This window comes from Sprattus sprattus (genome assembly GCF_963457725.1).
Source record: "Sprattus sprattus genome assembly, chromosome: 12".
Classification (NCBI taxonomy): domain Eukaryota; kingdom Metazoa; phylum Chordata; class Actinopteri; order Clupeiformes; family Clupeidae; genus Sprattus; species Sprattus sprattus.
The window spans coordinates 12,661,793-12,676,811 of NC_137910.1; the positions used below are offsets into that span (position 1 = coordinate 12,661,793).

At 47.3% G+C, this 15,019-nt stretch overlaps 1 protein-coding gene across 1 annotated transcript; it reads left to right on the plus strand.

Annotated features, from left to right (window-relative positions):
• Positions 1–1,407: 1,407 nt before the first annotated feature.
• Positions 1,408–14,813, plus strand: vrk2 (VRK serine/threonine kinase 2; the record flags this gene model as incomplete). Its single annotated transcript, XM_080848612.1, has 13 exons — positions 1,408–1,688; positions 2,207–2,262; positions 2,526–2,595; positions 3,314–3,401; positions 3,554–3,662; positions 4,113–4,205; positions 4,522–4,654; positions 8,570–8,690; positions 9,283–9,341; positions 10,517–10,692; positions 14,159–14,296; positions 14,394–14,537; positions 14,622–14,813. Exons 1-13 carry the CDS (start codon positions 1,562–1,564, stop codon positions 14,811–14,813), a joined length of 1,506 nt encoding a protein of 501 aa, XP_080704738.1. The 5' UTR covers positions 1,408–1,561.
• Positions 14,814–15,019: the final 206 nt, after the last annotated feature.

The following is a 15,019-nucleotide window of genomic DNA, read 5'->3' on the forward strand; positions in this document are numbered from 1 at the left end:
TGGTTGACAGGGCGATGTGAGGACCCTCTGACTGGTTGTGGTAATCTGGGTGACCCTCTGGCTGGCGACGGTGACATGGCAACCCAGCAGCGGCGATGTGGCAAGCAGCGGCGACGTGGAAGTAAGTCACAGCCCCTCTTCACCGGCGGCGTAGAGCAGCACAGCCTCAGCGCCCAGGTAGAGTGCAGACTTGGATACAGCCATTGTAGCCTTCCACTTAGCCAACAGGTCCAGCCCGATGATGCTGGTGGATTGAATGTTGGCTAACCAGGACTGGTGGTCGACTGTGTGGCTGGCAACGGTCACCTAGAGAGATCTTTTCCCGTGCCTGCATGCTTGGTGCAATCGGAAGTGACCGTGGTTAGGCAACACTCAGTAGATTTCCAACCCCATGGTCTTTGGCCACCTGTACCAGGCAGGGTTCCGGGGGAAAACCAGGAAAATAGTGGACCCTATGTCCACCAAGGCTTTGTATGGTGTGCCATTGGGGTTGGGTACCAACACCATTGGCTGTTTCTAGCGGCACACCGCCAAGGTTTGGGCACACCGGGCTTGTTTCTAGCGTCATCAGGGTAGCCTACCAGTGCTGTGGCACTCTTTCAATGGCTGGCAGTTGAATCACTTCATTGGCTGAAAGGTCGTGAGGACGCACAGGACATTGCTTAGCAGGGCGAGGGCAACACGGACTGTGGTCTCTTCCGCCGACCACGCGTCGAACTAGGCTGCCATCTGCACCTGGATAAGGTATGTCTCTGGCGGCTCTTCCCCATTGTAGCTTCATCGCCCCCCACCCCCACCAGGACGCTTCTGGTGCTGCGGGGTTTGTCCCTGGATTAAACTAACACAACTGGCACAAGAATTAATAAATATAACACAGATGAAATTATAACAACCACATACACCAATGCTAGACACAAAAAGGGATACACTACCTGAATAAAAACAGCAGAACAGCAACAACACCTATGCACCTACTCGTGCATGCTGGTAAGCTTTATTCGTCACCCCAGGACTCTACTATATGTTATTTTGCTGTAAATATAAATTATAGCTAAGATAAAGATGAAAATGCAGGGTAGACTCTAGAGCCGAGCTCCGCTGTCATATCTGCAAGTACGCTGCTGCCTCAAATGCAAATTGAGCATACTGAATCTGGACTCCCGGAGCCAGACTGAATTTGTCCCAATAATGAGACAGCACTTAACGTACTACGTCACAACGTGCAGAGTGTGGAGGCACAAACTATTTTCTCCGCCCCTGGTCTGTATTCATTGGTGGTTCTCTTTTGCGGCGGGGTCATTCTCGTAATTCATTGGTTTCGTTTTACAAACTCCAGAGCAGGAGTATACTTTCAGGAAGTAAACCTCCTCTACCGTGTACCGGAATCACAACACTTTCGTTATGCTCACTGTCCCACACCGTGCCTGCTGTCAGTGCGGTATGATTCTTGTGAATATTTCTTTATTGATCGATTGCTGAAGGGACTTCGGTGGCTGTCACTTGCATATTCCAAATCAAGTGGCTATTAGACTGAATCTCCAGCTAGCTAGCGTACTTCACTATGGCACCAAAGAGGAAAGCATTGCCCAACCCTCTTCCAGTCGGATTGATTGTGACGGACACAGAAAAGAGAAGTTGGAAACTTGGAAAGGTCATCGGCAGTGGTGGTTTTGGATTAATATACCTAGGTAACTGCTCATATGTGGGATCTTCAGGCTTCAGGAAATAACGTTAGCTAGCTAACTCCCATTTTGTTCAATGCATGCTACCAACTAGCCAGATTGACAGAATTAATCTTGCAGAATACATTTTCTCAACAAAGCTATTAGGCCAATCTTAAAGGAAAATGCTGAACTACAGATGTAAACAGAACATGAACCTGTCGAACATGAACCTGACGAATGTATTAGGAAGTAAGTCAGGACCAGTTTTCCAGTTAGTTAGATAGCACGATATTGCCCACAACAGGATTTGGAACTGAACTGGAAAGTCCCTGAACTTTCAACATTCCCCAAAACTTCCCAAGTTTTGTTAATGTACAAATGGTGTGTGTAGGCCTCCCCAATAAGAGGACACATGGTGTGAATTAATCAGCAAAAAACGCAGATTTGTTAATGCATTATCGCTGGGCCGTGAAAACAAGCAATTTGAGCAATTCTGAAATGAGTAGTGGGATTGTCGTCATGCTTCGCTTCTTTCTCCTCAGCCTCAAAGGATGTGGACGCACCTGTTGGAGATGACTCTGATTTTGTGATTAAAGTCGTAAGTACAGTAATGGATTTGATTGTGTGGATCAGAGCGTTTCCACTCATCTGGTCACTATTATTATTATCAGAATTTGTCTGCATATTAAACGAGATTGCCTCTTGTACACTGAAATCGGTGTAATGAGTTGGCAGCAACCCCACTATCACCACTAAATCACGGCAGTATCCCCGTAAACCTTTTCCATGTTATACTTCCAGACTATTTCATACCTTTTACTGTACGATCATTACACAAATCACTTTTGGTGTCTTCTTCAGGAGTATCATGACAACGGGCCATTGTTCTCAGAGCTGAAATTCTACCAAAGGGCTGCCAAACCAGACCTCAGTAAGTATTCTTACAAAGATCCCGAAGCCACTTATATAGCCTACCACAGTAAACTGATGGTTGCATAACCTGAGTATTTAGTTTACCTGAACTACTTTAACAGAAAGCTACTATACTTAAAAAAAAAAAAAATGCAATATCCATATTTTAAACATGAAGCCTTTGAGGGATGAAAATCATGATGGATACTTGGAGGTAGTTTCATGTGAAAAAGATGGAAGACCACTTGCCCCTCTCAGACAGCGATCACGGCAGGAGTGCATGTCACTGATGAAGTGTCTGTGGATGGAAATTACCATGGCTGGGCGAATTAATAAGCCAAAGCAAACATGTACCTCTGTGGTCGTTAGTCCAATCCCATCTTGTTTTAGCACTAATGCAGAGAGAGTGACCAAATTGCAGATAATGATGCTGGTTCTTCCAAAGGGCTGCCGGCCACCTGTCAGCCTGGTGCAGAGCCAGTCATAGACAAGACAGAGTCTCACACGAACCGGGTTGGGTGTGTGCGTACATGTGTATGTGTGGGGCTTTTGGTGCACATTTGTGAAAATATGTGCATTTGAAGACCATAACAATGTCTCCTTAATGCCATCCCAGAGATCCCTGAAGCACTGTCTAATGTGTGTTCTATACTTGCCACATTGTATGAAAAGTTTGATGAAATTAAATGAAAAAAAAATGTGTCATGACCGTGGCTCTCTCTGATGATCTCTCCCAGTGAAGGAATGGAAGGCGAAGAAAGGACTGGGCTTCCTTGGAATCCCAACCTACTGGGGATCAGGCCTGTTCGAACACAAGGAAACTAAGTAAACACAATATCAGAAGAATAGGCTAGTAAATATATAATAATGTATGTGTGTGTATGTATATTGCTATGTGGATATAAATAATGTACAGCGGTTGCATTTCCAGTGTTTTGTCCAGTTTGTGCAACTAGACTTTTCTGACTTGTTCACAGGTACAGGTTCATGGTGATGGATCACCTTGGCACTGACATGCAGAAAATACTCGTGGACCATGGTGGTTGTTTCCCAAAGCACACTGTCCTGCAGCTTGGGTGTCTCTTAGTGAGTTCAAAACATCAATGCACATCAAATAATATTTTTCATCCATCCATGTAGAAGAATGCAGTGGACATAAATGTACATCATGATAAACACACCAAACAATGTGAGCAGAGTCACGCGTCGGAATAACAGTGTTAGATTTTGAGACATTCTCTAAAAATCGTGTCACCTCAAAGAACATGGAAACCATACAGCAGCAGAAACCTTCCCAAATTGTCATAAAGGCCCATTTCCTGACCTAAAACGGCAAGTTGACATTGTTAAAAGTCCTCAGCAATGCATGCATTATTTTAACCGAAGCATTGCATATCTTCTGCATACTTCCCCTACTCCGGACTCGTTAAGTGTACCCTATTACATGTCCGTGCCCATTAGGAGCGCTAGTTGGGTGCCATTTTAATTATTCATCTTTTAACCTTGCCCCTTCCCTTTGGCCTCGGTCTCCGGCAGCTGGACGTGTTGGAATATATTCATGACAACGAGTACGTCCACGCCGACATTAAGGCTGCCAATCTCCTACTGGGCCTCAGAGATCCTGACAAGGTGAGCTGACCTCTGCCCACATAAGCAAGGAGCATGGTCCATGTTAAAGAGATGTGTTGTGTTTTTTGTGGTGTTCACTTTTAATCAATCGGTGGCATAGCGTGAGACGTTGTGCATTTCTTGTCGCCGTGTTTGTGACCATGTATGTGCTTACTCACTTTTAGGAGCTCGTTAGAGGCTCATTGTGTGATATTGCCATCGTCAGACTAATTAGCGTACTTTGTGATTTTGGTACTGTGAAGAAAGAGAATAGATGGCAGCATGACTTGATCTTTATGCTTTTTGTTAGAAATCGGTTTACATCTTTCTTTTTCAGGTGTATCTGGCAGACTATGGTCTTGCCTATAGGTACAACCCAAGTGGAGTACATAAGGAGTACATAGCGAACCCAAAGAAAGGACACAACGGCACCATTGAGTACACGAGCACCGATGCTCACAACGGTGCAGGTAACAACCGGAAACCTTGCTGTCACTTCAGTTTCTGTTATATCCCTGTTTGTTTGTGTTGACATAATGTAGAGCATTCTGATGCTTGATGTGTTATAACACTGTTGTTTGTGTTGACATAATGTAGAGCATTCTCATGCGTGATGTGTTATAACACTGTTGTTTGTGTTGACATGATGAAGAGCATTCTCATGCGTGATGTGTTATTTCCGTATCACATGCTGTCTGTAAGTTACATTGAGTGTTTGTTCGCCATTGACAGAGGTCGTAGTCCAGTTCAGTTTTTGCATAGCAGTTTCAGGCTCATTACTGCCCACTTCTAATGAGGCATGTCTGTGCTCGGCTTCATTTCGTGCTCTTAACTCGTGGCCGAGATATTGGAAACCCATTAGCTGGTAAATTGCATACAGTGCTTTTTTATTGGATATTGATCCTGCAGGGCATGTATACCTGGACAGTCCAAATTGAACAATTCCCTAATTAGTTAAAGCCGTAACCTGCATCTTGTATTCAATTAGCCATTAATTAAAGCTTTGATGATAATGTTAGGCAGAGATGCAAAGCCAATATCTTGGCCTACACTGAGAGTGGACAGTAAAGGACTTCAATGCGGCTGAGAAGCTCCTAATAGCAATGTGTCTAAAGTTGTCAAATTTGTCAATACATCAGAGTAATAATAATACAATAACTAGGTGCAAAGTCAGCAGTAATGGAAAAAATAATTAAAAGGCACAATTGTCAATTTTAGATTATGACTGCTGAACTGTAGTGAAATGCTGAAGTATACAAAGTTAATAGTCAAGCTTTTGCCAGGCCTGCAATTCATGTTGAGGTTTTACACGCATAATTTATCGTCTTGGCTATTTAATTTCTGCACAAATTGGGAGCATAGTTTCATGTTTTGGTAGGTAGTAGGGGCACATCATCCACTGAATGCTAAAAGTAATGCATTATTTTAGCATATTTGAGATGCTAGCACACAGACTTATTTAGGGATGGTGGGGGAGAAAAAAGCAGTCAAATGATGTATTGAGGCTTTTTTCTGCAGCCCCATACTGACATGAAGTTTGATATGAATGTAGGTAAATCACACAGGATTCTGGCGAGTGTTCCCTCCTTTCACCGGCAAAGTTCATACCACGTTTCGGCTACGCACAATTTGTTAGCGTTCCACGGATGCTGTGTTCCATGTGTTCTGCATTGGCTCTCTCCCCTTTCCCAGACAGATGGGGTTTAACACGGTGTAAATCATACTGCGTCAGTTGCGCTGGGTCAGGCTACGATAGCTGCTAGCATCGCATATAGTAGACCCCAGACCAGATGGAGACCTGCCTGGTGCTATACGAATGTACTTACCATGTCAGTGCCAGTGCCTGTGACGTCTGATCGGATGCAAGAGTATGACGTTTGCTATTGGTGGAGGTTTGTCGCGAGCAGTCTACGCTTGACAGCTGTTGTGTAGGTCGTTAGCACCAAGTCACCCCAGTAGATGAATGCAGATTGCTGTGCGCCCCTTCCCCCCTTCCCCCACCTCGCACGGATGTTGATGATGTGTTACCATGGTGAGAAGAGTGAGGAGATTGTTCGTGGCGTGCCCCAGTGAACTGGGAGCTGAAGGCCTAATTATCACCAGTAGGGTTGCAGGGAGGAGGTGGAGATCCAGAAGGAGAGGTTCAAGAGTTTGACACAGCGCTTTGGCTAATCTGAATAACAATGGGACGGCAATTATGAACAACATTTTTTGAGTCCCTGGTGTTTGTGGATCATTCCAGTAACCTTCTACCCCCAACACACACGCACACACACAAACACACAGACAGCTGGGGCTGTAATGGGTAAAATGTGTGTGTAATTGTTTTTATACTATTATTGTTGTGTTGCGTACGATGGTCATGTGCCTAGCATCACGATCCGTTTCTCAACAATTTGCATTGATGCATCACAGGTTCTGTTACAAAATATGAATTATAAAACCCCTCACTGTGCCACATGTGGCTGCTCTCAACTCGGCTTTCTGCCTGGCCATAGGGCAGCGTGGCGGACTCCGTAATGCACATGTTGGGATCAATGGCCGCCATGGATCGAGGCAGAGATTTTCTCCGTTGATGAATGCAGTCGATAGGTAATTTCTCGAGAGATGTACCACCGTTACAGTATTGAGTTGATAGAAGTCTCCAGGCAGCAACCTGAGATGTGCTTAATTTAGCCTTATTGATGACCTCCAGCTGGAGCATTTGGTTTCACGCGAAGGGGGACATGCATGTGTGATTACGTTAACTTTTCATCTTTATTTAGTTAAAGTCGAACAGAGCGTCTGTATTTGGCATGTGGTGATGGATGTTGCGGAGCATTTGAAGCTTTTCAGGGATGATATTTCACCACTCCGATTTCATATTTCTTCTAAAGCTGTGCCAATACTGATGAAGGTCACTGATTCGAGTCATAGCCCTGACAATAATTAAACTGCTTCAGATTGTAATAGATCCATGTCATGTCCAAATGATGGCAGTGAGCGGGGGATACTGTCACAGACTATCCAGAGCTTATTTTGTTGCGTGGCCGTCTGTAGGCCACGGAGTTCACCTTTCACGGAGCGAGCCAAACAGACCAACTGGACTCGACAGGCAGAGTTTCCTCCTTAACTGACAGGGACTGTCACTAAAAAGACAGCAGGCGAGAACAGTCCACAGTCCGCATCAGGCTGTCGCTCTCAGAATACTAAGCCAAGATGGACTCGTGGAGATTTTGGAATTTTGCATGTCAGACGGCGTGTGTGTGCGCGTGCACTCTGTCGGCTTGTGAAGAAAAGTTACGGTGAGCTCGGGCCTTGGGGCTTACTCTGGGCCTGAGATCCTGGCTCTCTTATTCAGGAGGCTTCCGCTCCGCTTTCCCCCGGAGCGGAGGGCAATTGCATTGATCTCGCAGGTTATTTAGCATGTCGGGGTGAATTAGGCATGCTCTGGGTGGAAGCATTCTCCGATGGAGTGATCAGGGAGATGAAATGGTGGGGAAAAATATGAGCATTAAAAGATGAAGAGGTGCGTTATTCACTTGTGCTTGTGCCGTTTTGATTCCGGGGGCTGCACGAAGCCGTAGCCTTAGAAAAGCAGGGCGAGCATTTGAAGTGAAGAAAAGGGTGTTTACACTAGATGGCAGTTGTGTAATGTGTTCTGGGGCTGGAGCTCGAAGGTGGAGGAGGTCTCGGACACACACACACACACACACACACACACACACACACACTCGCTCTGCTCTTAGGGTCTCTGGCTTAGGCCAGTGCGGACCCCACGGAATCCTGGAACATGTGGCAACAATTTGAGCTCAGACATTTATTTCTTTGTTTTACTGCCTGGCTCGCTGTCGGAGAAAGTGTCGGGCCGGGCCACGGGCTGTCTGGATCATGTCAGAGGCCGCGAGGATCAGGTTCCCTGGGACGAGCCGCCAGACCAGACAAAAAAAAGAGGTAGAGAGGAGAGGGAGAAAGGGAGGCATAGAGAGAAGAAACGTCTGGAGGAGGGAGGGCTGCTCGCACGGAGGAAGCTGACCGACTCTCTTAACTCCACCGCTCGCCGCTGAAAAAAAGGCCCTGTTTGTCTGTGAACTGGGCCAGATCTCCAGCTGAGAAAACAAAATACTCCTCTTTATCATCACCCCCACTAACTCCACTCCTCTATTCTTTCTCTTCCACTTTTCCCCCTCTCTTTCTTTTTTTAATAAGGGCATATTTCACCAGGGAAGTGACACGGCCTCTTAATCAAAGCTCCCTCTTTTTTACTGTATGACTGTATGGGCCAGGTACACACCCCTCTCAATTTCTCTCTCCTTCTTCTTTTTCTTCTTCTCCTTTGCCTCATCCCCCACCCCACCACCCCCCCCCCCCCCCCCCCCCTCCCTCTCTCTTTATCTCTCCTGCAGCTCCGTCCAGACGGGGGGACCTGGAGGTTCTGGGCTACTGTCTGCTGCACTGGCTGTGCGGGACCCTACCCTGGCTCTCCGTCCTGAGAAATCCTACTCTTGTCCAGGAAGCAAAGGCCAAGTATGCACTCTCTCTTCCTCCCCCACTCCCTCCTTTCCCTCAGCACGCCCCCCCCCCCCTCCCCCCTCCCTCTCCGGTTCCAACCACAGGTTCTGATGTGGCCAGGGCCCTCCACATGTAGCGGGCTACTGATGACAGGCCTCCAGTCGTCCCCAGGGAACTGTCTTGGAACCACCAAGTTCGCTCTCTCAAAAGCCCTTTGAAAGGGGGATTGAGGGGACATGGCAGGCAGCTTGGACCGCTCTTTGTTGCTGCTAGAAAAATAGCGGTCTGACCATAGTGAAGTAATAATGACGTTTTTGTCTTTGTATGTCCTCGAGGTCACTATGTTATGTAAAAAAGTCATCCATCAAACACACATTGAGTAATGTTTTATAGCTCCTTGAATAATACCAATGCATTTTCAAAAGCTGAGTCTGGGAAAAGGGGGACATTGAGTTAACCAGAAAAGGTTAAACCCTTAAACAGTATATGAAAATTTAAACTGTTAATTCTCACCTCTCGGCCCCCCCAGTAATGTTTAATGTTTAAAGTGGCCAGCAGAGATCCAATCAAACTTCGCTCTTCTTACTCCTGTGCTTATTGTTTTCAGGCTGGTGTCAGATCTGCCGGACTCGGTCACACAGCTCTCCGCCACCGGCTCTGGCAGTGGTAAGTGTGTGTCAACAATGCCTGTCCAAATGATCAACAAGGTGTGTCAGAGGAGCTGTTTTTGGTTGGGGGGGGGGGGGGGGGTGACCGTGTCCTCTCACCCTCTCCATGACGGCACACTCTCTCACCCCCTCCCGCCCCCACCCCCCCACTGCAATCTCTCTGCCTGTCTTCCATCAAAACAGGGCCATGTCGCCGCTGAAGGAAAGCGCCCTCTTTTTCAACTCCACATCATTATCTCGCTTGCCGTTCCAAAAAAAAGGAGAGGGCACGTGTGTCGTGTGAAGGAGCCTTTGTGATCTATGATTATTATTAGTTCTTATTTCCCCCCACCTAGAGAAGCTCTAGGCAGCTGGGCCTGGGAGATAAGACCTCCAGCATGCATCAAGCCTGTGCATGTGATATACATTCACAGCCTCCCTCCCTCTCTCTCTTTCGCCACGAATCCTGGCTCTATGAGCAGCATATTTATTACCATGAGCAATGAGAGTTAAGATGTGGGGAGGGAAAAGTCAAGATACCGTAACGCCAGACGCATGCATGTGATGAGAGGAAGCCGTGGCATTTTCTTTGAGGTCCCATTCCTGACCGCCTGTCACCTAGACTAAGTTGTTTCTTGGTTTTCTTTTTTTCTTTTTATTCATTTATTTTTTAACTGAGTTAGGTGGACAGATTCAGACAAGATGACCTTGGTGAAGGAGGTTTTGTCATTTGTAACGTGTTTGTGTGTGTGTGTGTGTGTGTGTGTGTGAGAGAATGATATAGCCAGGGTGTGATTATGGGGATGTGTGAAAGATCTTCTGAGAGACTCTGAACCTGTGCTGCTGCTAATAAATGCATATGCTGCAGGTAGCTACACAACAGTGTTGCTGCTTATATATGCATATGCTGCATATAGCTACACAACAGTGTTGTTGCTAATACATGCATATTCTGCAGGTAGCTACACAACAATGTTGTTGCTATTAAATGCATATTCTGCAGGTAGCTACACAACAGTCTTGTTGCTAATCAATGCATATTCTGCAGATAGCTACACAACAGTCAAAGCTCCATATGAATGAGACTCATTTGAATTGAATTGCTGGTTTGCTTGAACGGTAGAGAATAAAGGGCGCGGAAACCTCCCACCATTCTTCACATCATGTGTCCCTCACTCTGTCCCCGTTTCCCAGCCGAGCTCGCCAGCTTCATGCTCCATGTCAAGAGCCTGGGCTACAAAGAGAAGCCTGACTACCAGGCACTGAGGATGGTGCTAAGTGAAGGCGTACCAAAGGGCTTCAGCAGCCAAGGCCTCTTGGACCTCCCCAGACCCAGACCAGGGAAGGTGTCGGAGCCATCAGCCCTCAGGGTGAGTGTGTGTGTGTGTGTGTGTGTGTGTGTGTGTGTGTGGATGGATGTCTGCATATGTGTGTGTGTGTGTGATGGGCTCCTGGCCCATTGTCAGGTCTCTGGCTGTAATGTGGAGCAGATGGAGAGAGAGCTGCTTCAGCATTGGGGCTGCGTCTGGATTTATCTGTCTGGGGGGGGGGCGAGCAGTAAATACTGGGGTCTGAGAACTGCGTTGACCCGTAGCGCACCGTAAGACACTGTCAGCCCTGTGGTCCTAACGGAATCTGCATGCACCAGCGCTCTCGTCTTTCCTCCTCTTTTCAGTTCTGCTGCTCGGCGCTCCTGTTTTCCTCCTCTCCGTTCCTGAGACACTGGAAGTGAGTGTCGCAGTGCCCTCCTCTTTCTCCCCACCCCCACCCCCACCCCCTGCACTAGCGGTTCTCCTCTTCTCCATTCTCTGTTCCTTTGCCATCTCCAGTGCCCCCTCTCTCCCTCCTCCCGTCTCCTCTCCTTCGGGTTCGGTGTGATGCTGTGAGCCTTTGGTCTTGGCCTGGAGGGGTGAGTTTGCTGAGTGGCGAAAGCATACGGCCCGTCTAAAGCCCCCATCGCCTGGAGCTACACCCACAGCACCGGCAGCCACACAGCAGAGAGCCTCTTCATCAAAGGCCGCCTTATTTATGGCAAAACATCACTCATATCCTCCCCATCATATTTCAACAGATACAAGTGTATTTCCAGGGAGGTGAATGTATATATTTTCTAGATTCACAGCAACTGTGACAGGGCTGTATGCTTTGTTGCTGTATTGTTGCGGAGTGAGCCGGATTGGATTACCCGGTCCCCCAAGTAAGGCTGTGTCAGTTTTTTTAAGCGTAATATGCGCTTTTTCACATTTTATTGTTTAATTTCCTGGATGGGACTACATAAAGTCACGACATGAGGACGTATCAATTCCTCTCCTTAATATAACAAGGTGATGAAGCTTGACCGGTGAGTGGAAGGTTGACCTTGGGTGACCCCACGCGTCAGGGCTCGGTGCTCGTGGAGAGGTCTGGAGTGAAGCTGTGCATTCCTCCCCTGACTCACTTCACCGCTGATCACGGCTAACTTGAACCGCTGAACTCGGGGAGAGCCCAAGTAGCCCAATTTGCAGGCTGTTGAATACACACGCTTTACGAGAGGCCAGGAGATCACCTGGCAGAATTGCAGTCGGCCTTGTAATTTATTTATTTATTGAAATTTCTCCTACTGTTCTAATTTTCATGGCGTGATTACCCATTAGGTTGACCTGTGGTTAAAGTGGTAAAAAAAAAAAAAAGAAAAGAGGGCTCGGGTGTTGAAGTTTCACAAGAGTTTGGTAAATAACCACAATATCAGAGTGCAATTCACGGCCTCTCCTCTCTCCATCTGTGTCTCCAGTTTCCCCACCGCAGTGACCCATGCCAAGGACCTCTCACACAAGACTGTTTACTACTAAATTGCAAGGCTAACTTTAATCACTTCAAATTGGGCCCTTTTTGAGTACCTTGAAATGGTCGCATGTGCAAATTGGTACACAGATTTCTGCAATACAATACGAGTGCTCAATGCATCCCCTCACATTTGCCGGCGGGTTTATTTGATTCATATCGTGGAATATTATTAGAGGCTGAAAGCTAGCTGGTGTCCGTCCAACGGCAGGTATAGCAGGCTGTCAGAGAGGCAGAGATGCATGGCTTGTGGTCATATTGACACAGTTGTGGTGGTGTAGCCGTAACTCACCTTTAAGATGGCCGCTGGCTAACGTGCTCATTAGTCAGCAGCGAGGGTGTCTAATTTAGTTTTGACGACACATTTCCACCGAAGCTCGCCATCTCCCTAAACCCCACAACATCACTCCCGAGGTAGTGATGCTTTCAGCGCCACTCAATTCAAACCTGTTTTGTCCTTTTGCTTTTGTCCTGCCATCTTTCTCTGGTTGCTTTTTGTTTAGGCCCAGACAAATAGCTGATGCCCACAGCCCTTACTCTGCATATTTATGCTAAGGTCGTGCCCGTCGCTGCAGCAGAACTTCTTTTTGTGCCGCCTTTCATGCGGCTCGGGCTGAGGGTGAGGCGCAGCATAAAGACAGAAAAACCTTGAGTCGACTCTCGAGAACAATATCTCAACTTGATCCCCCCTCACCGCAACGTTTTCATTTACACACGCCTAACATTGAAATCTCCCTACAAAAGGAATGTGTGAAGCTGGAGTGAGAGCTCTTTCTCCCCCCCCCCCCCCCCCCCCCCACCCCGTCTTTCTTTCCATCCCTCTATTAGCCCCTGGCCAGACCCGACGTGCAGATGGAAAAGATCAGTGTCAACACAGAGGGCATTGAAGATTTGAGCTCCCGCCCCTCTTTTCTTTGTAGTCATATATATATATTTTTTTTTCCCCTCTCCGGCTCTCTCTGCTCGTCTATCTCCTGAAGGGTCAAGCCCAAGTTGCCTTTGAATGGAAAGTTTAAGACAACACCATCAGCATCACCTCGGGCGTCTCCGCACTCCCGTGTCCACGTCAGACGGGGGAAAGATGTGGCTCGCAGTCTTCTGCTCACCACATTCGCTCTCCCTCTCTCTTTTTCCCTCTCTCCCAATCTCTCTTGTTCTCGATCCTCTCCACGTTTATTTTGCCTGCACCTGACCTCACTGGTGATCTGTGGCCAAATTTAGTTTGGAGAGTTGCCACCTTTGGGAGAGCATTGAGAGACCATTAATCACCAAGGGGGGGGGGGGGGGAGAGAGTGTGTGTGTGTGTGTGGGGGGGGTCCTCTCTCTGGTCCTCTCAGGATCCAGGTCAGGAAGAGAGCAGAGAGGGAGAGCAAAAGTGAAGTGAGTGAACGAGAGAGAGTTCTAGAGCCTTGAGGAGACAGGAAGAAAAACAGAGGGAGGAAAAGAGAGCTGGAAAGATAGAAAAGGTGAGACAGGAGTAAGAGAGTCAGGGAGTAAAAGATTGGGGGCGGTTGGAGGGGCGTTAGTGCATGGGGATTTTCTTCCTCCTCCTCGGACTCTTATTGTTGGCCCTCTCCATCCGTGCTCTTCAAACAACGGAGGCCTGTGGCCTGAGGCCCGTGAGAGGTCTGAGCTCCTAGCATTTAATGATTTAATAAGAACCAGAGCCCTCCACGCTCCTCTGTCTCTCATCACCCCTCCTGATGAAGAATGTGTAACACTCCCTCCTTGTCAGAGCTGTGTACTCTGCCTTACCTCCCTCTGTCTGCACATGGTCTGAGCCAATGAATAGATGACTAAGAATGACAATTGGAATTAATGTAAAATGCTAAACTTGAGGGAATAACCCAAGCGCCCAACTGCACAGAAGCTCTTCCGCATGGATTTTGTCCCATTGCTTCTGAAGCACGTTCTGAGGGCGAAGACTAAAATAAAGCAGTGATTCACGAGGTTGTAAAGTAACATAAAGATTCCTTGTGACATGTCCTACCTCCTTTTTCCCTCTCTAATGCTCAGACTGCAGGCCAAGCCAAACCTTCTGCTAGAAGACCAGCCAAGCCAAAGCCCATTCTTTCTGGTAGTGATGTTTCCGATGAAGACGGCCCAAGGCCAAGACTCCACAGACCAAAACCATCAGGAAAGTCTCATGACCAGGTATAGTCATTCAGAATTAGCATTTAATTTATATGCGGTTAGAAGCAGATATGAGACTTGGATACGGTTTCCTGAAATAATCCATCCCATCCTTTAGGGTTCTGGTCAACCCAAACCTGGAAAGAGAATCAGTAAGCCTATCATTGTGATGGAAGAGGAAGATGACGATGCTTCTGGTGAAGACGATACTAGTCCAGCCCCATCTCGACACGAAGGCCTCGCATGGAAGACTCCGCAGAAGGTGAAGTTCTTAATCTTGAATCATGAGAAGCTCCAACAAAATGTACCACTACTGTCGTTTTAATACATGAATCCTTTCCTGCAGAAAAGAACCAGTCAAGCCAAAAGAAGTCCCAGGGTCAAGGCTGTAGAGAGCGATGAAGACTACTGTCCCGGGCCTGAGTACAGAAGAGCCCAGGCCGGCCAGAAAGCGGCTATGGCAGACGATCTTTGCCCTGCACTGGAGCAAGTAAGCCTTCGCAGGAGCCCCCGCCGCAAGACTCCAACTCAGCACTGATTGAGAGAGGCCCCCCCATCTTCCCTCAGTCTGTGTGTGTGTGTGTGTGTGTGTGCGCTTGAAAGTAGAATGCAATGCTACTATTACTGTGATCTAGTTAGCTGGGTTGTATTGAAATCCGCCTTTTAAATAATGAACTCAAAGCTGACTTTTTAAAATGAAGACATTACAAGGTCTATGAAAAAGGTATTTATTCACTGAAATAT